Here is a 24,979-nt window from a genome sequence, read left to right as displayed (position 1 = left end):
TGTCGCGTAATTTCACACTTTCCTATTTTGATCCTCATGGAGTCTTTTCAATATTTTTTTCCTCTTCTATCGTTGCAACAGTCACCGGTGCCATCGATATTTTACGCACGTTGCTATTTCGCCTGTTTTTAATTTCGTCATTCCACTTTTGCACCTTACTGGTGCCGAATAGGATGAAGATTAGATTGCCCAATGTATATATTCCAGCCGATAAGAAGAACACGCTTCGCCATTGTAAAATATTAGTCTAAACAACAGAAAAAAATAATTAAATTCATTACGATTAGAGATAGCAATGTTATGAAACAGGAAATGCAGCAAATATATTAAAGTCCGACGAAATAAAAATAGAATAAAACTTATTTTTGATATGTAAATAACAATTATAAAAGAAAAAATAAAAGAAGCTATTCAAAATTTCATCAATATATCATCAAAATAATTTTCATGTTTGCATTTATGTCTCGATTCATCAAATATCGAATGAAAATGTAATCATAAATATTAAATTTTTTTATATTATATTTTTATAGCAAACTATAAATTCTAAGGAAAAGTATTTTACAAATTTTTTAATTTTGAATTCCGATTTAAATTTATGCTTAATATTATTCAATTCTTAAAATATATAATTAAAAATACGAAATGAGAAATTTTACGAACCGAATCTTTGATAATCACGCCTGCGATCAGCGGCGCGAGGATGCCACAAGCGGACGCGATGGTATTCGTAAATCCCATAAGCGTGCCGGCAAAATTCGGGCTGAGATCCATATGATTGACATTGTGGCCGCAGAAAGCGGCGATATTGCTGGACACGGCGATGACGAGGATGCTCACGGCTAATTCCGGTTGATCCTGTCTCATGTAACCCAGTCCGATCAACGCGATCGCTGGCGTCCACTGACCGATCGTGTTGCAGATCTTTCGTGACCTTTGCGTCGATACGATGTTTTTTCGGATGCAGAGATCGGACACGTAGCTGATTGGAAAGCTGACGATCCACGCCGTCAAGTAAGGTAACGCAGTCATCAAACCGTTCTGTGCAATTATTACATAAGGAAAAAGAAGAATGCAGATTATATTATTCAATTTAATTGATACAGCAATTATCTCTAATTTCATTAAGTTTGATTTTTTTTAAATTATTTACATTATTTATGTATGATATTTATTATTTATATATGATAATGAATATATATTAATAAAAATTAGATTTTAATTTTTTTCGACAGAGAGAGAGAGAGAGAGAATTTTTTTCAACATTAAAATTTAAAAAAATGAAAAATTATCTCACGAAGCCTGTTTTATATATATTTATGACAATTTATATAAAAATATAATTGTATATGTAAGGAATGCGCAATCTCAATATCATTAAATTTAATAGTTTGATTATTTTTTTAAATTTTATTTTTCATTAACTTTTTGCGACCGTCGTTGACTTATTTATTGACAATGGCATTGAAACTAATGTTCACCATGTTCATGATGATCCACCGGCAAGAACCTCGAATTGACCCGAGTTTGGCATATTAATCATCCTTCTATCGTTGACGTACGCATTGAACTATTAATTAATATTCCAAACGCACCATACTTAATTTTCGCAGTCGAAACACGCGCGCGACTCGGTCGAATTTCAAGGTCCAAGGTTTATTCCGAAATTTTATAAAAGCGCAGGAGAAGATTTATAATTCCATCCGAGATTGTATAAGAAACTCACTTGCTTGATGTCGAAACGCATAATCGAAGCCATATAGGATGGGATTTCTGTCAGTAGCATCCAGAATCCCCAGGATTGCGCGCATTGCGTCGCCAATAACGCCCAAACCGGTAGACTTTTGAATATAGATATCCACGGAGAGGAAGGTTTCTAAAGAAAGAAAAAAAGTTTTGCCAGACAAAATTCATCCCACAATCGCAAAATTTCTCTGAACTCAAAAATTTGAATTTAAAACCGTAAAATTAAGATTTTTCGTCTCCCCTTAAATTAAATCTAAGATTCTTAATATTTTTTATTTATTTATGTGAATTTACTTACAAATATATATGTATATAACAACGACTTATAATTTATAAATTTAAATCTTTCTTCTCTTAATTAAATTATAAAATTCTTGGACTAAATTTGAAAGTAAGTTTAAATATGTGACGAATTTAATTGATGTGAATTCTTTTTATTATTTTTTTTTTAATATAAGATTGAAGAAATACGTTACCTCATCGATCTCTGTTATTCCCAAGCTCGTCTCGATATACTCCTTTTCGTCAAAAGGTATGCTGGGATGTTCAGAGGGTGAATCCTTTCCAAATATGCAGAAACCGATGCCACATAAGATACTGAAGCTTCCCCAAACGTAAAAACAGCTGGGCCAGCCAATTGGTGATGCCGCTAGAAAGCCGGTACTCAGCAAACATACTACGTTTCCGATCCAGCCGCCGGAATAAACGAATGTTGCTAGAAAAATATGAAAAATATATCGCAAACCTGATCTCTCAAAACATGTTTAAATTTCATCTTTGAATCTTGCATAAATTTCGAGTATAAGTATTTGTTTTTATAAAATTTGCAACATTTTTTTTGGAAAATCTCGAGAAAATGTTGAGGATTAATGGAAAAAAACTGGAGAACAGAGAATCGAGAAATTTGTATAATTTATACTTGAGTGTCTTTATTACGCGATAATAATTATGACAAAAAAGGATTTTTTTTACGAAGCTTTTGTACCGAACAACAATCTCAACGTGCTTAATCGATTCAACATCACCAGGGGCTGTGATAAGATTTTTTTTCTTTATTTATCTACATCAAACGTGTCCGCGATTAAATTGCGATGCATTGTCAACCAAGAATGCTCAGTCGCAGCTATTAATTTTACGTCATACAACTAATTAAAAAACGATTAGATTGGAAAGAACGGATCGCAAATTGAAATTGAAAAAAATTGCAATTTGTCTCGACAAAATAAAATAAAGTAAAAAATTAAAATTCAAAATTAAAAATAAAAATCTAGAATACGCACAAAATGATTAGAAAAATATAACAGAATTATTATACAATTCGAATAATTTGTTATAATGTCAGTCTCCGAAGCTCTGCTTAAATGTTAATACGCGATAATATCTCACAAATCTTCAATTTCTGTTATAATTTAATTAAACGAAATGAGAAAAATATTTACGATTTGACAAGTGCATATAAAATTATATAAAAAATGCTAGTGGGTCTCCAAACATATTGATAACTCAACACTTCACTTCGATTAGAATAAAAAAAATTTGTCAAATAATTATTTATTATCAAATAAAAAAGCGACAAATTATTTATTATCAAATAAAAAAACTAACCGAGTCTACCGCGCTCTTCGGGAGGCGCCCACTTGGACAATAGGGTGTGAAGACACGGTAGAGCGGCGCCCTGAGCGAGACCGCAGATCACCCTGGCAGCGATCACCGCCTCCCACCCACCGTAATGAGCGGCTAACGGGCTGGCAAGGGTCAGCAGGCCGGAGATGATAAGGGTCGCCGCGAATAGTGTCTGTGCGCTCCATCGTTGAGCGAGGATGCTGGCGGGTATTTGCGTGCAGGTATAGCCCCAGAAGAAGGAACTAAGGATCATGTGCTTGATCGGCTCGCCCCAGTGAAACTCCTTCGGCAGAATGAGAAGGATCCGCACGTTTAGAATCTACGTGAAAGGTAATCGTCATTATTATACGCACCTCGAAATCGGGATTAGCACTATTCGCGTTGGTCATCGCCTCCAGAGACACAGAGGTCGTCACCCGGACGGCGTAGCAACAAAAGAAGCCCAAACACATGAGCACCACCTGTGTGTGTCTACATCCGTATCGTGCTGTGAGGATTAATGTTAATAATATGTATTATGATACATAAAATAATAATTGTACACTCTAATTATTAGAACGAGAGCGCGCAAAAAGATTAATTTATTTTTATTCAAAAATATTTACGAATTATTAATTTGCTGGCTAAATAATATTTTTGGAGAGTATAAACATAAAATATATCTAATAGTATTTTTTATACAACACGTGACATTTGAAAATCATTATGTACATACATTTTATTTTAAAATATGTATTTTTACATTTTTTTATTGCGTTTTTTCCTTAATATATTTTTAATATAAAATAATAACAAATTTAGACAAGTAAAACGTGAAAATTGAATTTTAAATTTCTAATTAATTTAAAAAACACATGTACAAAAAATAAGATTTATGATTCTCATTGATTGCAAATTCTTTTTTTGACTTTTATAACGATCGGTTTATTGTAATGCAGGTGATTATGTTTACATGGACGTCACGTATAAATGCGAAATCGAATACAAATTATGTCATTGTCATCAAGACCGCGCTGCGTCAGTGAGATCGCATACTCGGTGTTTGTACTTGGAATCCAACAACAATTACCCATTACGTCAGAGAAATCACTCGCTGGTATGTGAGTACGATCGATAAAATCTTAATAATCGTATTTATCCGACGGTTCCCTTACTATTTTATTCTTTATTCCGCACTCAATCCAAGAACGCGCAGAATGTGAATTAATTTTATAATTGCATGAGATACTGCTTTCATTTATGAAACGTGTCTTCTTCTAAATTCTTCTTGAAATACAGATTGGAAAAAAACTGATGAAGCGTAATTAAAGATTAAAAGGAAGAAATATAAATTATTTTAAAATATGTATTTTTGCGCAAAAAATTTAAATTGTACAACATAATGCAAGAAAGAGTAAAATAAATTTTGTAACGAGTCGTAAGAAAAAGATGCATCTATCAAAGAAAGACAATGTATTATTACTTTATTATTATGACTTTATTATTATCGTTAAGTTTGATATTGTTTAATATTCCGAATCAGTAGTCAATGTCCAAGTTTACTCTTCTTATCTTTTATATTTAGGCTGTTCACACCAATCTTTACTGATATAACGCTTTTTATATAATTTGTTTTATAAAAATACAAAGTGCCAATATGATACAAAATATTTGTGCAAAAGTGTCGCCAAAAGATCAATAATAAATATATTAAATAAATATATTAAATAAATATATTAAATAAATATTAAAACTTTATTATTATTTATAAACAAGTACTTTGAAAACGGAGCGACTTTATTATTATTAAACAAATATTGAAATCTTTTGTATATGTATTAATGAATGATTGCCTCAATAAAATATGTTTTAACGTTAACACAAAATATACATCGCGTATTAACATTAATCATTTCGTAATTGAATATTTGTAAATTGACTGTCGAATAATGATCATGAGCGTTCGCGATAATTTTCTCGATAATCCTATCCAACATTATCGTTATCAAACAAGTAATCGAAAATACTCGATTATTATCCAATACTCTGCTATGACATATTTGTGAAAATGATAATTGGCCGAGATAAATCATATCAACAAGATATGATAAGAAGGAAACAATAGATTTATTCAAATTTATTTTTTTAATTCTTTTAAACAGAACAAAAACAATTTTTTATATTGTGTTTTTTATTTACAATATTATTTCTATTTTTATTTCTATTTATATTTTTTATTTACAGTATAATTTGTATTATTTGTATTTTTATATGTCATGTTTATATTTTTATATTTTATAAAAGATTGTTAAATCTAATATTTATATATACAAAAATTAAATTAGTCTCAATTTTTCTATATATAAATATTAGATTTAACAATCTTTTATAAAATATAAAAATATAAACATGACATATAAAAATACAAATAATACAAATTATACTGTAAATAAAAACTATAAATTGAAAAAATTATTTTCAATCATTTTATTGTAAATCTTGTGATGTCACATATATGTGATATGTGTTTTACTACTGAATGTCTCATAACTTGCAACTTTAATTATATTAATGACAGATTTATTATAATTAATTTTTTTGTAAATATCGAGATAAAGAGGTTATTTGCTCTAATGTTTATTACAATCTTCATTATTGTAATATTTAACATTACAAATCTATATAATTAACATTCAAATTAGAATTCTACTAAAATTTATTTGAAGTTAACTAGAAATATGATTTTGATTTGATTTCTATTTCGCTTCTAAAAATTATTGACTTATTGTTAATAAAATTCTGCTTTCTCACAATTGCTTTCTAAGTCATGAACTATTCGTGCTTTCACATTTTGCTTAAAAAAAACTTTCTTAAAATTTTCTCTTATTCTCAGAATTTATCTAGAAATGTAATTAAATTTAAAATCAAATGAGCTGTCGTTTACTCTTTATATTTTGACGCAATAACAATTATTTTTTTTTTTATAAAAAAAGTAAAGCAATGTTTTATGTAAAAAATTCTCTCGTAAAAAATTTTTAATTAGACAAGTATCAATAAATTTTTTTACAACTCTTAAATTCCATCAAATTAAAATTTTTTTTTAAACAGGTTTATTTGCAAAATATTTTTTGCTTTTTCTAAAATATAATTTTTTATAGTATAAATATACTATTAATAATATGTATGTAACAAATCACCTTTAGGTTTATTCGGTGATATCTTCATATTCTCCGAGAGGGAAACGATAGACACTCTTTTCTTTCGCGTAGACGATGCCATTGCGATGAATTTCTCGTCGAGAAGCAGACACGGGAACAAATTACAGAAACGACTACGATCCATCGATCGTACTTACGTAGTTTTATACTGCATCACCGAAAACAGATTCTCCCACTCTTTTGCTCATTCAAACAACTTGAACGACGCTGTACACCACACATTGTTGAATTATCCTCGAGCATTGGAATCACTACGATATAACAGGATGTAATCAATTTGCATTATTAATTTTACGTCTACTCAACGTTCTCTCGTTTAATTCACATTTTCTTTGACTTATATATATATCAAACGAAATTAACATTTAATTATGATACAATTATTGTATAATTGAAAGGAATGAATTATATTCTCCGATTGCTTACAAATTAATATATCTTTAACAAAGAAAAAATATGTTTTAAATGAAGAAAAAAATTTAAAGAGAAAAAATTTTCTTTATTTATAAAATAAAGAAACTTAACTACATATTATATTCTTATATATCTATATATCAACATGTTGTACAAGTATAGAAGAAGAATTCGCTTGACATCGCAATTATCTTGAGGTAAACACGTTTCTTGAAAAATAATTCATTGGTTGAAAAAAAAGTGATTTAAAATTTAATAATATTTAATTAATTGTGTCCTAATTACGCACTTTCGTTTATATGAGCGTTGACAAGTATCAAAATTGATCGTGCCTCAATAAATAATCATTTCTTGTCTTTCGTTCTACAAAGATAAGTTTAATGCGGACGATTGTGATTTGTGAGTGTATGCATTTTCTTAGATAAGGATTCGCGTTTATAAGTTTATAAGTATCCAATATAAAATAGCTTTGTCGAAGTGAAATTGTATCTCTTGTCATTATATATCTATATACATATTAATCTTGAACAACGCGAGATAAAGAAAGAAGGTCAATATATGATCAATGGAATTTAAATAATTGAAATGGAGATAAATTATTAATTATTTTTTATTATTTTAAATTACACATTATTTTTTTATTATATATATTATTAAATAGAAATCAAAATTTTATAATTATACGTTTTTATAATCAATATAGTATGTAATCTGTTTCGTCATAAATTTATAGACAGTTTTCTTTTACCACTAATTTTCCCAGGAATTCAAAAAATTTTATTCGATTTGAAGAAAAATTTATCTTGTTAAATATAAATAAAGTAAAGCAAGTATATGTACATACAACATTCAAAATTGTATGTTACCTATGCAACAATATCTGACAATGAGAAATCAATTTAAATATAAAATAAAAATTCATTGTTATACGCACAACAATGTGGTTAAAAATCTATTTTACTTTTACCGATTAATCTAACAATTAGAGTTTGACGTTGCTCAATGAAAAAAAGTAGATAACGAGCGTACCAGTGTAATGTGTAATACAGTCGGACCTCTTATCCTACGACATTTTTTTGTCGTAGGATAAGAGGTCCGACTGTAATTGAAAGATTGTTATCACATATTATATAATAGAACAATAATATTTACAGCAACTTATAACGATGACAAATAGCGACTTAATGATGGATCGCAATTCCGAGATCTCAGAAGATTGATATTTAAAGTCAAATTTAACATATATGTAGATTAGTTCTGTCCTATGTATAATTTACAGTCATACATCAGTTGCTGCGGTAAGATTGAAAAATCCTAAAAGTGTATCATAATTCACGATTAACATAAATTTCAAGTTCTCTTATTTCTTACGTCTCCGTCTCGTTTTTGCCGTCGAGCTTCAACTTCTTCTGGATCGTTCCACCATTGTACTTCCCCTTTACCCCATATCATAAATATCAGATTACCCAAAAAGAAGATAGCCGCCGAGACATAGAACACGATATTCCATTGATACACGTTGGTCTGAAAAACGAGATCTTTCAATAGAGACTATATCATCGTTTCTGAATTAAATTAATGTGCATTTGAATAATGCATTTAAAATTTAAATGTCGCTCTTTGTATTTTCATCTTAAGCAAAATTTGAGTTTACAAAGAATAAAAGATCAAAATTTACATTGTAAAATAAGAAAAATCAAAAGATAAGAATAAGTAAAAAGAATTTATAAATGTTTTTTATACGCACATAATGTTTCAGAATATAAATTTTGTGTACACAAGAGATACCATAAATTTAAAAAAACTTAATAATTTCAATAATTTCTTTATATCTAATTTTATATATATATATATATATATATATATATATATATATATATATATATATATATTAATTTACGGATAATTGAAAGAGATATTTATAATTAGAAATGCGTATCACACTTTTACAAGACTTTCACGAGAACGAATATAATTACCTCGTCGGTGACGATCAGACCGCAAATCAGTGGCGCGATAATGGCTGTAATGGTGGCGAAGCAATTGGTGATGGACATCATCGTGCCGGCAAAGTTCGGACTGAGATCAATATGATTGATTTGGTAGCCGCACAGGGATCCGGCATTTAAGCCCACCGCCAAGGTAAGGATGACGACGGCCCAGGTATAATCGTCGGTGGGTACGATGCTCATACACGCCAGGGCGATGGCCGGGCCCCAGTGGGCCACTGTATTGCAAGTTTTTCTAACCGAGCCCCTGGACGCACCCTTCTTTAGCGAGTAATCTGCCAACCAGCTGATAGGAAAGCTGAGGATCCACATGGCCAAGTATGGCAGCGCGGAAAATACACCGCTCTAAAAAGAAAATATATATTCATTAATAAATTAATTAATTATAAAAAGTGTAAGAAATTAATTATAAAATATTGTTAATTATAAGAAACGTTTAACATGTAATCAATAAAGAAAATTATTCTATTTATGTGTAAATAAATGGGACGAACGCAATTAGGTTTTTCAAGAAAACAAAATGTTTTAAAACGTGAGTTTAGCTAACTTTGCAGAAACGTGAGAAATCTCGCATCGAAACTTTAAACGTGAAACAACGGGAATTGCAATAGGAATTTATACTCTACATATCAAAACATGTAATTGTTTCACAAAGTGATATTTTTTTCGAATAAGTTAGATTGAATTGGCATAAACGTGAGGAAACTCACAAACATCAGAATCCTATGGCTTTGACATAGATGCATCTTATTCGGTTAAATTAATGTTGAAATGTGTGTGATCTAATCGCGATAAATAAATTTTGAAAATTAACAAAATAAAAATACGCAAAACAATACGTGATTTTTTAAATATAAGAAAGAATTATTTATTATAAAATATGAGAAAAAAATATCTCCTTAAATTTCCTTTTTCTATAAAATTTTGCTATTAACCTTTTCTATGTTTTTCATTACGCCTGTCATGTAACTAGGCATTTCTGTCAGTAGAGTCCAATAACCCCAATTTTGACCGCAATGAACTATCATAAGGGCCCACATGGGTAGCGAAGTAAACATCTCTTTCCATGGTATACGCAGTTTCTAGTAAAAGATATGAAATCAAATCATAAATAAATGTATTATATTATGCTTCTTGTATATGCGGTTTATTAACAAATTATTACATAAATTTAAAAAATTTATCTTAAAAATGATTATCAATGCAATAATAATAATTACATTTTTTTAAAATAGAGTCCTCTTTATTTCACGATATTAAGAATAAAATCGGGGAGAAAAGTAAATATAAGATGTATATGCAGCATTTAAACTGCTTATGTCATTGATTTATAATATTATAATAAGAGTAAGTTATATATTTTTTTACCTGATTGGATTCATTTTCATTTTCCGTGGTTCTCAAACTTTTCTCTATAAACATCCTTTCTTTCTGAGAAATGTTACGATGTTCCGCTGGTGAGTCCGCTCCGAAATAGAGGAAAACCATACTCCAGAGTATCGCTAATGTACCAAATATGTAGAAGATGCTGGGCCAACCTAAGCTTGACATAGCGAGAAATCCGGAAATTGGCATAGTGATCACCGTACCGAATTGAGCGCCCGCATAAGCAAAAGTTCCTGATATGCGATCAAAAAGTAAATAACAAACATGTATTGGAAAGATAATTATCTACTATAAACAAAACAATTAATTATTGAGACTTTATACCAAATTTATCGATCGTTTCTCAATTGGTTTTCTAAAAAAAAAAAAGTATGAAAAGAAAGAGACGACGCAAAATTAAATACAAATTTCAATAAATTAAATAGAATCATATAATATACATTTTATATATTTTATATATTTATATAGAACGTCTAAAAAAATTTGTCATACCAATCGATCGTTAAATTTCTCAAATTTGTTAATAACTTTTTAGGCATCGGTTTACTTAATCATTTTAAAATACATGTACATATTTTTTTTATATCAAAAATAGGTTTATAAAAGTATATGAATTTTATTTTTATTATACAAGAAGCAATCTATGATATATAAACTTGCAATTATCTTTGTAATTAGCTTAAAATACCTCACGAAATATTCTCACCTAATCGTGCCCTTTCAGAAGGCGGCGCCCATTTGGAAAGAAGGGTCTGAACGCAAGGTAACAAGCAAGCTTGCGTAAGACCCATGCCTATCCTGCAAACCAGAACAGCCGGCAAATCCCATCGGCTGGTGACAATCGGTGTCACGATGTTAAGAATGCCGCACAGTAGCATCCCGATGCTGAGGAGCTTTTGACCGCTCCAGATGCCGGCGATGTAGCCGCTCGGCACTTGTGTTATCACGTAGCCCCAGAAGAACGAGCTGAGCACTAAATTCTTCTGCACCTGGTCCCAACCGTAATCCTGATGAAGTAATCAATATGATTTTCTAACAATTACAAAACTCTTTGATATACCTATATAATGAAAGTTTAGCAAGTAAAGTTATACATTTTAAGCAACAATTTCTGAGAGAGAATAACTCTTTCTATATATAATAAAATGACGTGTATAAAATTCAGGGTTGGGAAGTAACGCGTTACTTGTAACGCTGTTACCGTTACAGTTACTTTTTTTTGATAACGAAGTGATAATGGCGTTACTATTTTTTTTACGTAACTGTAACGGTAACGTAGTTACATTTTTTTAGTGACGATAACGAATTTAACAATTACTTTTATCGTTACTTTTTATATATGGAACTTATTTATGACATATTATATTTTCTATTTTCTATTTTCGTATATTCATTCTTCAATTATCAACAAATATTAATATAGGTCCGTATTTAGAACGCGCTTTTTGACTATATTTACAAATTTTATTCAAACCAAAATTTTCTTATTTATACTTTGAGTGTTTAAAAATTTTTTCCTTATTATTTATGGTTTTACAAATTTAAAAAGATTAATATTTTAATAATATTTTAATTATTAATTTTTTTAATAAAATATATTACAAAAGTATATTTTTTATTTAATTTTTGTTCTTGTTTTAACAAAGTAACGAATAGTTACTTAAAAAAGTAACGAATAGTTACTTTTTAAGTAATGATAACGATAACTAGTTACTTTTTAAAAGTAACTTTCCCATCCCTAATAAAATTATAATTATATAATAATATAATAATAAATCGTAGCATGAATCAACAAAGAAATTATCGCAACATCGCGATCTACTAATGCTTTCGTTGAGTATGATATAATAGGTCATTATCTATCGATTTTCTATCATTAGTGACCCTGTAAAGGAAATGATAACAGTTATGTGCTCTCGAGATTGTTATATATTTACGTTCAAGAAATTGAACGGGACTAAATCAGCGTATCAATCTTATGCTATATTTTCGATTAAAACAATGGAAAAATTGCTTCTGTAAAGAATCATCTACACGTGTGGCTAACAATTAGAGCTAGAGAGTTATCTAGCGATGATAAGGAAAGTATCTCATCAAGAATTGAAGTGGCCTTATGCACTTTAACTCTTCTGATTTCATAAACATGAGGAAAATTTCCTTACCCTGACATAGATTTCAGATTTTGTATCAACATAATTGTCGTTGAATTTATGAGACATATTCTACGAATCAGTAAAAATCGATTTATCGACGCAAGCAGTTCCGCTAGATCGATTAATTCAACAAAGTTTTAAATATCAATAAATGTATGATATAAAACTATTATGTACAATATATAATATTTTACAGCAATGTAAAATGTAAAATGTTCGATCTATATTATATATACAATATTGAATTTCTTTCATATCTTATATAATTTAATCATGAAAAAAGCTATATCAATTGTGCGTTTATTCGCATAGCGTTAATACAAATCGCATAAAAATAAACAATTTTGATACGTAAAAACATAAATCGACGATGTTAAATCAAATGTCAAAGATAAAATTGCAATTCAAATTGTATTTCATAAATGCAAATGAAATTATGATATTGCATGCGCAGATTTTTCCCGAGCAACAATAATGAGTTCGTTGTGTTGTTGTTATATAATGAATATACTCGATACGCTTATCTGACGTTTAATTGAACAAGAACATAGTCTCAAGTGTTTCAAATGGTGTTTAAGCGTAGAAACGTTTAAGCCACAAGAAGAGATTACAATAAAAGCATTACATAATTTACCTCGATATCTGGATTTGCTGTTTTCGCGTCTGCCATCGCCACTATGGCTACCGACATCGCGACCCTGAGACTGTAACCGATGGTCATACCCAGGAACAATAACAATATCTGTACGTGTCTGATCCCGAAGATACCTGCGGAATGATGATATCCTTTTATCTCAATAGTAAATGTAAAAATTATCTTGACAATATTATATTTTTCAATTGCTTATATTTATTGTTAGTAAAATTATTATTATATATAGGCTGTAATAAGAATCTTTTATTACACAGATTGGCCTGCTCTAAGAGAGTGTCACTCTTTTTTATTTCTTAAATTTTAAATTGAAAGACCAATAAAGTTTATTCAATCATACGAAAAAAGTTTTACGCGTGAGTCTATTCTGCGACTAATTTTTGGAGTCATTAAATAATAACGCGCTGTTATTTAATTAAAATGCCTTGTAAAAAATTATTTAAAATATTTTTTGATAATAAATTCGCAAATTAGAATTAGTGATGTAATAAAGATTTCATGAATTTTATATGAAAGACAATTGCCAAGTAAAGGCTGACAAAATTGATAGAAAAAATTTTTAAATACAAAACTTGTGTCTGGTTTAGCAATATTGTCAAGATAAGAATGACTGTCATTACAGTGTGCACATGTGTATCGAAATTAATCCTAAATATAACCAAGAGACATAACAGTTAAGTAACAGAGTTAAGTATAAGCAACAAGAAAGATACACAAAGATGAGTAAATGCAAAATTTATATAATCTTATATAATATAATCTGGAGACTCGTAGTAAGCAAAACTTAATCAAAATCTTAATTGTAATAGAGTACTAGCGAATAAACATGCTAAATTGTTATTATAACAAGAGGTAATGATGTGATATAATAATAATTAATGACAAAATATTTACCCATATTTCTCTCAAACTAAACAATTCTCAGTTTTCAACGTTTCGAAGGATCGATTAGAACTTTTGCTCAATGTCAAAGGAATAACCATTAAATTGTGATATATAATTTTTGATTCACTTTTCACACACACAGTTATCTGTGCTAATCTCGCGCGATAATGTAAGAATGATGAAATTCGATTAGCGCAATTATAAATATCACGGAATTTCGCGAAGGAGAGTGTCTCTCTAAATAAACCATGGAAAACTCAGTGTCAATATATATATGTGTGTGTGTGTGTGTGTGTGTGTGTGTTTGTGTATATATAGAAAAGGATGTAACTAACAATAAGGAAATTAAAAGGACTGCAGACTACAAATCCGGTTTGACTCGGTATCACTAATCTTACAGTTGTTTCTTACAATATATGTCAAATTATGACATGCACCTTACATACAGGAACACAATAAATAGCTATGAGCCGAATAATACCGAACCAAAATCGAATGAATCAAAGTGTCTATAGTGGTTCCTTGTCCAAGACTTGGTCTATATTATTAATTCTAAGGTCGCTGGAAAGGTCATGTTTTGTTAATTTGTAGGAGCTTTCTCTGACAAAACAAAAATAATTTGCGATGACGTTTGTATATCGCTTGTAATCTCTTTGATCGAAAAAAATAAGCATTTATTCAATATCATTATTAACATTAATAATATTAATTATTTAACACACGATAAAAAAATATCAGCTCATATAATTTATTTTTTTTTCTATTTATAAAATGTCACAAATTCAAATAAAATTAAAATTTCTGCAGGCTAATTTGCCATAACAAATTTGTTATTAACGTAATAATATAATTGTATAGAAAATATGGAAAATTATATAGTACTGTGTGTTGGTACGCCAGATAATAAGATAGCAGAGGAAGAATACAAAAAAAATAATGCGAAAAACTATTTAATATTTCCTTTAAAAAGAAATTGTCTTGAGATATATTATAAGTCTTTATATATTTTATTAATAAGATTTTGATTTAATTATCTTAATTAATTCGCTGTTGTCATGTCATTGTAAATTTCATCATATAAAGTAGTAAGCAAGTATAAGAATATAGAAATAAATATACAAAGTTTTACAAAATTCTTAAGAAAGACACGTTGCACAGCTGTATCCAACAATTGCAAAAAAAAGTTATCAACATGAATAATTACTGTCTTATATTTATTGAAAATAAATAATGGGTATACAGGAAATGTGAAATGTGACGTCAAACTTTATCGTACTGCTAACTTTTTAATGAAACTAGATAAAAAAATAATGTTGATATATCGTCGCTCGATAATCTAAATGCGATTCGATAAGATATAGAGATAATTGTATGGAGATAAACTACGATTTCCTTAATGCAATTAATAGAGATTTATAGTGTGATATATATACAAAGAAAAATCTCATAATGTGATTTATACAAAAATATACGCAACACTCATGCGCTTCTGGATCATCGATTACGAGAGAGGTAACTCACTCCGCGCGTCACAATTCGATCATTTTTTTATTACGATTAAACGAAGTAAAATTACAATTTACACGCGCGTAAATAATCCCAGATAAAATAACCAACGATAGACAGAAGTTATCAAATAACTTGAAAAATATTTTCAACATCATTCGATGATTATACACAAGATTAAAAATTGGCTTATGCGATATAATCAGATCAATGAAAGAAAATTATATTTTGAGAAAAAAATTTCACACCTAGAACTTTTCTTTATTTTAAATGTAATTTCTCGCCAATTTTAAAAAATAATACATACATATTTTATATATTTTTATCGTTATTCTTACTTTTGAGATTATTATTAATAAAGCGATTAATATCATCATTATTTTAATTTTTCCCTATCATCATTGCTTTTGATAGTAATGTACTTTGTTCACTGTAAAAATATTATATGATAAACAAATTTGTTTCAACTTTCCGCAGTCAATTGCAATTTGCTTGTTGATAAATTGTGTTTTTTTATAAATACGCTTTCAAAAAGTAAGCATATGTCACCATATATGTTATCTACAAGGTTGCTATTATATATTCCACGTCATAGGCAAAACATTTCCGTGTTTTACTGACAATGAAACACGTGACATTAATTCCAGACAAAACGTATTAAAAGTTTATTTCATATACAAACGTACTTTTAATAATTTCGTTGCAAAAACTCGATACATGATAAACCGGTCTCCGGCTAAATCTTTTTAAATTCCCTTTCTTAATGCATTTTTGTAAAGAAAAAATACAAAGCACAGAAAAAGTACAGAGATAATTTACATACATTTTCTTACACTTCAATTATTCACCGTTATTAACTTGACACCGACAATTATACAGTTGTTCGAAGATCTATGAATCACCAGTCGCAATCTCCAACATCCATCGATCGATTCGATGACAGATTTAACAATTCACTCTCTTCAATTTTAATCACTATAAATATGTATTGTTGTGTAAATCACAATTTGCAAACTTATCCCATGTTAAAAAAAAACTGAACCGGTTCAGAAATCACCGAATTAATATCGATGATACAAAATTAAAAATATTCTTAATGGTGGAGAAATTTTGATTGAAATCTTCATATCCAATAAAGTTATTCACTCGAAAAATTGAAAGTAAATCCAAATCCGTAATACAATTTATATATATAATTTCGAATTCATATCAATATGTCATAGATCTGCATCATTCTTGTTCGAGCAACCCTTAGTTGAAATTTTTTTCTGTATTTATATTTCAAAGAGAACGTATATTTCTTTCCCACGTTACACACATAAATTTATATTTCATAAAAATAGAAGTTTTTTTATATGTATATATATGTTATAAAGAAAATTTCCTCTCATAACTAAACACGTATATTTTTTCACTTTTAAACTATTTGTTTATTTATTGCAAAAAAAGATGCGTGCGTAGAAGAAATTCCTTAAAAAATGCAAAAATTTTTTAAATCAACTTCTTGATTACGAATCCTTTCATCACCGATTAAATTCTCGTTCAAATATCAAATTTAACAGTTATTCACAAGATCACACTGACGGTTTTCTTACAGCTCTGTTGTAAAATTGACGACATTTTCGACGACGCTTTTTCGATGTCGTCGACGGCATCGTCCTTCTTGATAGCCGTCATTTCGCGCGTCGCGTCTTCTCGTACTCCATTAAAATCTTAATCTAACACGTTGTAACGATACTTATATCGAGCTCCCCTTTCTTCTCCATCTCGCTTCTTCTCCCTCTCCTCATCGTCATCGTCGTCGTCACCATCGTCGTCGTCGTCGTTGTTATCGTCTGACAGGACAGGTGATTTACCCAATTTTTCCTTCAATAAGCGCGCGAATCGAGATATTTCATTGTCATGGATCTTTCTTGGGAGAAACTGCGAAAAGTATAAAACAAATCTAAAGTATTGAGGCCATTTCGCGGTAAGACAAATGTGATCAACCTTGAAGACACTTTTCCGGCTTTTTCGCATGTTTTATTCGGTCGGCGTTCGTGTTCTCATTTGTGATTAGCGTTATCACGGCCAGTTTTAAATGAATGTATTTGAACGTCCGAAATGAGAAAACTCTCGCCAGAAAGTTTGCATACACGTGTTTAATCTGTCTCTACAATATTTAATTACTATTATAATTAATTAACTAATAATTACGAAGGAGAAATTTATATAGGACTCTGTTTAGCAGAAAATAGAATAAAATTAAATGTAAAGTATATCTCAGTTACAGATCTATTTTAATTACAGTAGCGATATGTATAAATATATAAAAATATTTTTTTGCACTTTGCGTTTACTTACATGTCTGTTCTCTTTAATTGAACTATAATATATACTCTTTAATTGAACTATAATTATACTTTCCAAAATGAAGTATATATTTACTGGAAAATTATAAGAAAAAAAGAGACAGGCTCTATACCTTATAATTATACATAACTTTCAATATTTTACACTTTTACAGAGATCTTCAATTACAAGAGAACTGACAATTTATATATGTGTTACATATGTGTGTATGTGTATGACGTTATTATAACAAACTATAATATATAAGAGTCTCACTATATATTGAATTTATAAATTTATTACTAGAACCTATAACTATAAAATGTAAATTATTTTATTTGATATAATGCTTATTTTTCTCGTCATTAATTTATAAACCTATATGGTTTCTGAAAATATAAATTTAATATTATAAAAGAATGTCGTTATACAACATATTTAAAAAAAATTGAAACTAATTTCTGACATGGAGCATTACGCGATCATTTACACGCGTTTTAAGAACGACGACTTTCAAAGTCATTTGTGAAATCGTTCAGTCATTTCGTTAATTTTCGTTTTTTATTAACCGGTTCTTTGTTAACACTGTCTTGTATTTCCGTGCTCTTTCTGACAAGCCTGCTGGAACGTCGAGCAGATGTTTTCTGTGGTGTTGGACACACTTCCAAATCTGAAAGGCTGTAACACAAACAATTAACATTCAATAAATTTCAATTACAAAATACAGAAGTAAATTATTAAATCGCCCTTTTACTACTGCAGGAGTTTTAATGTTTCATATAATTGCTAGAAACATAAACATTTATATTTTTTGACTTTAGACAAATCCCAACATAATATTGTTATTTTTTACTGTTAACATTATATACGCAGAGAATGTTTTAATTTATTAGATTTATAAAATCTCTTAATCTTATCATGTAATATTGTTTTGATTATAATCTGTATCTTGAAAAAAATTCGATATAATTCATGTATAATCTCATTTTATCGTAAAAAATATATTTTTTATTCGCTAATTCGATTAATTTATTATAATAATAGAAGATATAACGATTCATTAATTTAGCAATGTGTGAAAAAAAAAACATTAAGGGAATTTTTGACATATTTATGTATGATATATATTTGATCTATGATTATACAAACGATTAAACCAATTCATTTCTACATAAAATTCCAATAAATAAATAAAAATAAATAAATAAAAAATTTTTTGTCTTTCGTATTAAAATATTGCTATAATGCAATTATCACAAATTTTAACAAACATTAATCTCAATGCCTACCCCAATTGATCGACTTCCGGCTGTTCTTTTTGTGATGTCTGCTTTGCGTTATTGTTTTTTGTGGCTGACATCTCTTCCACATTCAGCGAAATTTTCTTTGCTTTATTGTTCTTCGCACGTGGCGTCTTTTCTCTGTTTTGTACTACTTCTTTCGTGTCATTGTCCTTCATGGACAACACCTCCTCATTTGACTGTGTTTCTTTTGCATTATTATTATTTGTCGCAGGCGCAGTATTCTCCTTGTGCGAATTAACTTGAACTCGTTGCGACAAGAGTACTTGCGTTCTTTGCGTAGCCTGTGACGCGTAGGTCTTGGAAGTAAGTTGCGTGGGTGGCAAGATGCCGTTGTTCTCGTAGTAACGGCCCAGATTGAGAGTCACGCTCTTGGAACAATTATGCGTCTTGTAGATACCCACCAGATAGTCGGCCAATTCAAACATGTTCGAACGTAGTGAGATAACAATAAACTGCGCGTTCTTCGTGCGTTCTTTGATGTAGTTACCGACGATCGAGACATTTTTGAAGTCGAGCGCCGCGTCAATCTCATCCATAAAGTACAATGGCGTAGGTTTGTAGTGATGAAGGGCGAATACGAGCGCCAATGAACTCAGAGTTTTTTCGCCGCCACTAAGATTGCTGATGCTCTTCCACGATTTCTTCGGCGGACGTACGCTGAATGCGATACCCTCGCTAAATGGATCCAAGGAGTCCACTAGCTCCAACTCCGCATCACCACCCAACGTGATCATCTGGTACATCTCCTTTAACTTGGTGGTAATTAGGCTAAAACCATCTTGGAATTCTTGAATTCTACGTCGCCGAGCGGTTTCATAGAGGTCACGCATCTTGTTGCGCGTTAACGTCATTTCCTCCAAGTCGGAAGCACGGCGTATGTATAACGCGTCTTTTTCCTGATAATCCGCAATGATCTGCATATTAGGTATCTGCTCAGGTAGCCTCTTCTTAGTCTTCTGTAGATTCTGCGTCACCATTTTTATGTCTAATTGGTCAATCTCTTCGTCTGTCAAGTCTTTAAGCGGTTCCAAAGTCTCGCGAGGAATCACTCGTAACTTTAGATCCGCTATCTTCCGATTGTATTCGGGGATTACTTGTTGAAGTTCCTTCAGCAACTTTCTGCTCTCATGTAGTTTTTGATCCAGGTCAATCTTTACCGCTTTCATCTTGTCCTCGCGCGCTTGCAGCTTATTCAATTCGTCTCTTAAGGACGATATAGCGTCATCTCGTTCCGTCAATGCCTCATTGAACTCTTTCAACTCATCCATAATTATCTTGGCACGTTCTTCGAGCTCAGATTTCTCCTTTTGAATATTTCTTAATCTCTCCTCACAAGCGTGTATGTCGCTTTCTAGCGTTTCAATATACTTCTCTGTCTTCTTTACATTTCTCTCAGCAGTCTTGATGGCTACTTGTAGACGGCATATCTCCGCCTTGGCTTTGTCTATCGATTTCGTCAGCTGTGCGATTTTCTTCTGCTGATCCCGCACCCGATTACCAGAAATATCATCTATTTTGCTATTGATACATTCTACCTCTCTTTCTACCGAAGCAGAACTCTCCTTGACCTCGTCCAGATGCAATTTTGCCGCATCTAACACCTGCCGTAATCGTGCAACCTCCTTTGGATTCGATATCGAGTTGGCGGCTTTCCTTTCCTGCGCTTTAAGTTGTGCTTGCAATGACGGTTCCTGTTCCCTCAATGTCTGTACCTCGATACTGAATTTTTGTCTGTCGATTTTCATATCTTTCAAAGCAGTCATCAACACGTGGATCTGTTGCTCCAATGGCTGCTGTTTTGCTCTCAGATTATTGCACTCTTCAAACACAGCATCTAACTGTGTTTGCAGTTTTTCGATATCTGCGTTCGACGGTTCGCTCCTCACTACCTTTTGACCCATTCGACCTCGCAGTACTGAGCGTCCACCGCCACTCATCGTACCCGACAATTCAATTAACTCACCCTTCAACGTCACCACGCGATAACGTGTCGCGCCATAAGCAATGCGCGTCGCTTGATCCAAGTCCTGCGCCACTAGAGTGTCATGTAAAGCGTAGTAGAATGCCGGCAACACCCGTTCATCTTCTACTTTTATTAGATCAAACAGTCGATGCACATTTTCCGGCGTTTTGATCTTGCTATGACACTTGGATAAGAATCGCTGTTGTTTCTCCAATGGTATAAACGTTGCGCGTCCTATATTATGTTGCCGCAAGTATTTAATGCATTCTTGCGCCGTATTCAACGTATCCACGACAATGTTATCCAGTGGACCACATGCTGTTGATATGGCAACGTCGTATTTCGCGTCAATGGCACCCAAATCGCCCTGAATAGAGAAAATTTACGTGAAACCTTTCTTTTAACCATAAATAAAAGATGTAATAAAGATATAATTAATCTTGCAATATATTACTCAATAGTGAGTAAATCAAAGCATTTTATATGTAATTATGATAAAATGCAGTGAATTATAAATATATTTGCATTATATAATGAGATTTTGAAGCAATTAAATAAGATTTGTACATTTAGCAAATTAAAAGACCACTTTATCTCGATAATAAGTACACTTATGTTTCATTACGTTACAAAAAACTTCTATATAATATTTACCAATCTTCCGAATATTCCAGGCATCCGTCCTTCTCGCTTCTCTCTCATCAATGCATCCCGAATACGGTTCCGTGATGTGCTAGCTTGCATGGCAGAGCGTTGTTCTTCGAAAGCAATTCGCATCTTTTTTAATTGAGCAGTTTTCTCGATTTCGCGTGTTTTTGTCTCCTTCAACTCATCCTGTGCCTGTTTCAAGCTGTTTTCAGTTGGCGGAATTTTCTGTTCGAATAACGCTAACTGTTTCTGCCGTTCTTTAAGAGTGCTCTCTGTCCTCTCTACGGATTCTTGGAGATTTTCTAGCTTTTCTTTCTCAGTCTTCTCCACTGACGTATAAAGCTCTAGTTCGGACTGCGCAATATCGTATGCTGCTTTTGCCTGATCCACATTTTTCCTAAGAGATATCAGCTTCTTTTCCAAATCGGACCGCTCATTCAGCAATGGCTCCGTCTGTTTTTGCAAACCCGCCATCAAAGTTGTTAAAGCGGTCTCTTCTTTTTCTTTATTGATCACGTATGTTTCGATCAATTTCTCGCACTCTTTGATGTCTTTTGTATTCTTCTCTGGTACATTCAGTAATTCTTCCAGCTTGCTTTTTTCCTATCATCAGCATACCAATTGTCAAATGTATAATTTGATATAAATAAAAAATATATATAGCATTATAATTATTCATTTATAAATTTAATGTAATTTTTCGTTTTGATAGAGAGAAAGATAATATGAAAAATTACCGTCTTAGTGGAAGCTATGTTGGCTTTCCGCCGCTTATTCGTTTCGACCAGTTCGGCGTGTAACGATTCATCCTTCTTACGCAGTTCATCAAATCTCGTTGTAGCCTCATCCTTCTGTCGCTGTAAAGTATCCCATTTCTTACTCTTCTCCTTAATAACCTTGGTCTTTTCCTCTTTCTGCTCATGAACAATCTTCATCTCATCCATCAGCGCGGTCTGTTCCTTGTCTAGAATATCGTTTTTCGCGACATGTTCGGCAAGTTCCTTTATTGCTTGAGATCTGAAAAAAAAAAATACTTTCAACATTTAAACTGCCATAATATTTTAAAGATTTCTGATGATAAAATAATATAAAACTCTATTTTCATATTTCTTACCTTTTACAGTGGTAAAGTTGATGCTGTAATCTGATTAAAGTGTTCTCTGTCTTCAGATATTGCACTGCTTCTTGCATAGGCTCTTCCAGACTCTCCTTTTCTTTCTGCACAACTCTGAGACGATGTAACTTCTCTACTCGACGCTCCGTTAACATTTCAACCTTATCTGCTAATTTTGTCAGAGGTTCCTTATAGCGAGATGTACCAATAATGTCTTCTAGAAATTCTAGCATTCCAGTATCGTTTTCATTTTGTCCCTTAGGTTTCATCATTGCAATCTGTTCTACTTCACCCTAAAAATGGAAAAATTTCCCACATTTTTTAATAATATAAAGTATAACCTAATTAATATTATTATAGGTATATAATTAGTGAAATTTGATAAGCAAAAAGAAAAAAAATATATATAATTATACATGATTTTACTTGTAATATTAAAAACCGATTGTGATCCAAGTCAACTCCATGAAACCGAAGAAGTTTGGCAATTTCTTTAAACTGTACTTTCTTCTTATTAAGCTCGTAATATGAAGAATTATCTTTAAACGCAGTCCTAGATATAACAAACTCACTGTTTGGGATGACTTCATAGTCTCCTTCAAGTTCCTAAGAATAATTTAAATAAAAATTTAAATAAAAATAATTTTATTTTATTAATAGCATTACTATATATACTTTTACACTTTATATTTTAAAACAAAATTATATCTTACTTTGTCAATAATTCTTTGAAAGTGTATAGAAACAGTACAGCTATTCAGATTTGAATGATTGTTGGAATTGTGTATTAAAACAGAGATCTTTTTTGATCTGATCTTACTGGCACGATAACCAAATACAAACAGCATAGAATCTATTACATTGCTCTTACCGCTACCATTGGGACCAACTATTGCTGAGAAGCTCTGTAAAGAAAATTAGTTTAAATATCACCTATAACAGACAGATCTATATATGTATATGTGTGTGTTGGATTGAAATTTACTTTGTGAAAAGGACCAATGGTAATTGTGCCAGCATAACTTTTGAAATTCACATTGACGATCTTAGTAATCATGAGTCTTGGACCAGTCGTATCAACCTCGCAGAAGGTTCTCAGTGGCGGTGGGATGTATATCTCATCGTCAATTCTCAAACCACCCTCCTCATCTGTGTCGCAATCAGTGTTCCGTTCGTCGGCATCCATGCCATCGCCGGAGGTATTCATTTTCTCTTGACAGTCACTCACTGATTATTTTGAAATAAGTTTAGCCCAAAATTCTCACTTTGTAATTCGAGGTTAGCTCGACGATAATATTGTCCACGAGGATCATATCATCGGCATCGTTTGCGTCGTTCGGTCAATCTGAATGATCTAAGCATAAAGATATCACAAGCACGTTAAATAATCACATACGCACACATGATTTTTCACGTTAAATACAGAAAACAATGATATAAGGTTATGTATGATATATAAATATTATACACATAAATATTATTACGCTTCGTATAAATTTTATACCTAATATGTCACATATGCAATAATTCCGACGAGAGTAATTCCGAGGAGAGTATCTATCGTTAAATGTATGATAAAAATTAATCACACTGCCTTACAATATTTTTCCCCGCCATTTGCCAAGCCGAAGAAGCGTCGCGAATTCAAAATCCCGCTCGAATAACGAATTTTACTTGAATAACAATCCATAATAAATCTCGAATAACGCGATAATTTTAATCCCCCTGAAGATTCAGTTGTTACATACGAATTTTTATCGCTATAGAATTGTCACTTTTTTAGAACTCTCTCTCAGTTTTTCCGCAGCGATAAAATAATTCACCAAATATCGACCTTAAAAGACGTTGAATACAAATTAAATATACAACATGGCGGTAAAATGAATGAATATAGGTTGTGATTATTGTGGACATGGAAAATTTGTTCCGAGATGAGAGAGTGAGATTCTCTCAATTGTGAGATTTTTTTTTTTAAAGAACTTTCCCATTCGATTTTTGAAAATATCGACGATTTTTATTTCGCATTCTCGTATTTTCTTATTTCATAT

At 31.1% G+C, this 24,979-nt stretch overlaps 3 protein-coding genes and 1 long non-coding RNA gene across 7 annotated transcripts; 1 reads left to right on the top strand and 3 right to left on the bottom strand.

Annotated features, from left to right (window-relative positions):
* Positions 1-34: 34 nt before the first annotated feature.
* LOC140664460 (putative inorganic phosphate cotransporter) lies at positions 35-6,758 on the bottom strand. Its single transcript, XM_072889583.1, has 7 exons — positions 6,546-6,758; positions 3,723-3,856; positions 3,352-3,652; positions 2,223-2,461; positions 1,727-1,876; positions 664-1,041; positions 35-247 (listed from the first exon to the last, which is right to left on the bottom strand). Exons 1-7 carry the CDS (start codon positions 6,688-6,690, stop codon positions 35-37), a joined length of 1,560 nt encoding a protein of 519 aa, XP_072745684.1. The 5' UTR covers positions 6,691-6,758.
* Positions 3,611-9,012, top strand: LOC140664463 (uncharacterized). Its single transcript, XR_012046459.1, has 3 exons — positions 3,611-3,699; positions 4,308-4,465; positions 8,934-9,012. It is a non-coding gene; the product is annotated as an uncharacterized lncRNA (long non-coding RNA).
* LOC140664461 (putative inorganic phosphate cotransporter) lies at positions 7,683-16,542 on the bottom strand. Of its 4 annotated transcripts, none has more exons than XM_072889586.1 (7): positions 16,405-16,542; positions 13,163-13,296; positions 11,082-11,382; positions 10,358-10,608; positions 9,925-10,071; positions 8,960-9,334; positions 7,683-8,504 (listed from the first exon to the last, which is right to left on the bottom strand). In XM_072889586.1, the coding sequence occupies exons 2-7, from the start codon at positions 13,247-13,249 to the stop codon at positions 8,331-8,333; spliced, it is 1,335 nt and encodes a 444-aa protein (XP_072745687.1). In that variant the 5' UTR covers positions 13,250-13,296; positions 16,405-16,542; the 3' UTR covers positions 7,683-8,330. The 4 variants fall into 4 exon arrangements, with proteins under 4 accessions (XP_072745687.1, XP_072745689.1, XP_072745688.1 ...); XM_072889588.1 differs by lacking the exon at positions 16,405-16,542 and adding an exon at positions 14,547-14,565; XM_072889587.1 differs by lacking the exon at positions 16,405-16,542 and adding an exon at positions 14,503-14,522.
* On the bottom strand, positions 14,199-24,935 carry Glu (structural maintenance of chromosomes 4-like protein gluon). The gene is made up of 11 exons (XM_072889582.1): positions 24,436-24,935; positions 23,917-24,285; positions 23,645-23,836; positions 23,358-23,537; positions 22,932-23,224; positions 22,555-22,834; positions 21,824-22,420; positions 19,192-21,536; positions 17,167-18,580; positions 16,395-16,546; positions 14,199-14,302 (listed from the first exon to the last, which is right to left on the bottom strand). Exons 2-9 carry the CDS (start codon positions 24,136-24,138, stop codon positions 18,442-18,444), a joined length of 4,248 nt encoding a protein of 1,415 aa, XP_072745683.1. The 5' UTR covers positions 24,139-24,285; positions 24,436-24,935; the 3' UTR covers positions 14,199-14,302; positions 16,395-16,546; positions 17,167-18,441.
* Positions 24,936-24,979: the final 44 nt, after the last annotated feature.

This window comes from Anoplolepis gracilipes, chromosome 4 (genome assembly GCF_047496725.1).
Source record: "Anoplolepis gracilipes chromosome 4, ASM4749672v1, whole genome shotgun sequence".
In the NCBI taxonomy this organism is placed as follows: domain Eukaryota; kingdom Metazoa; phylum Arthropoda; class Insecta; order Hymenoptera; family Formicidae; genus Anoplolepis; species Anoplolepis gracilipes.
This window is presented reverse-complemented; position numbering and strand designations above follow the sequence as displayed.

Bases quoted from the DNA above. Each gene is read 5' to 3' on its own strand.
- LOC140664461 (XM_072889585.1), bottom strand. The intron at 11,383-13,162 runs GTAAATTATGTA...TTACTTCATCAG, and splicing joins CAGCAAATCCAGATATCGAG to GATTACGGTTGGGACCAGGT. The intron at 9,335-9,924 runs GTTAATAGCAAA...TTTTCTTTTTAG, and splicing joins TAATGAAAAACATAGAAAAG to AGCGGTGTATTTTCCGCGCT.
- Glu (XM_072889582.1), bottom strand. From the start codon at position 24,138: ATGAATACCTCCGGCGATGGCATGGATGCCGACGAACGGAACACTGAT. The intron at 23,225-23,357 runs GTAAAATCATGT...TTCCATTTTTAG, and splicing joins ATCGGTTTTTAATATTACAA to GGTGAAGTAGAACAGATTGC. The intron at 22,835-22,931 runs GTAAGAAATATG...TTTTTTTTTCAG, and splicing joins CAACTTTACCACTGTAAAAG to ATCTCAAGCAATAAAGGAAC.
- LOC140664460 (XM_072889583.1), bottom strand. From the start codon at position 6,690: ATGGATCGTAGTCGTTTCTGTAATTTGTTCCCGTGTCTGCTTCTCGAC. The intron at 2,462-3,351 runs GTTAGTTTTTTT...ATATTTTTCTAG, and splicing joins CGAAGAGCGCGGTAGACTCG to CAACATTCGTTTATTCCGGC. The intron at 248-663 runs GTTCGTAAAATT...TCTGTTGTTTAG, and splicing joins GCGTGATTATCAAAGATTCG to ACTAATATTTTACAATGGCG.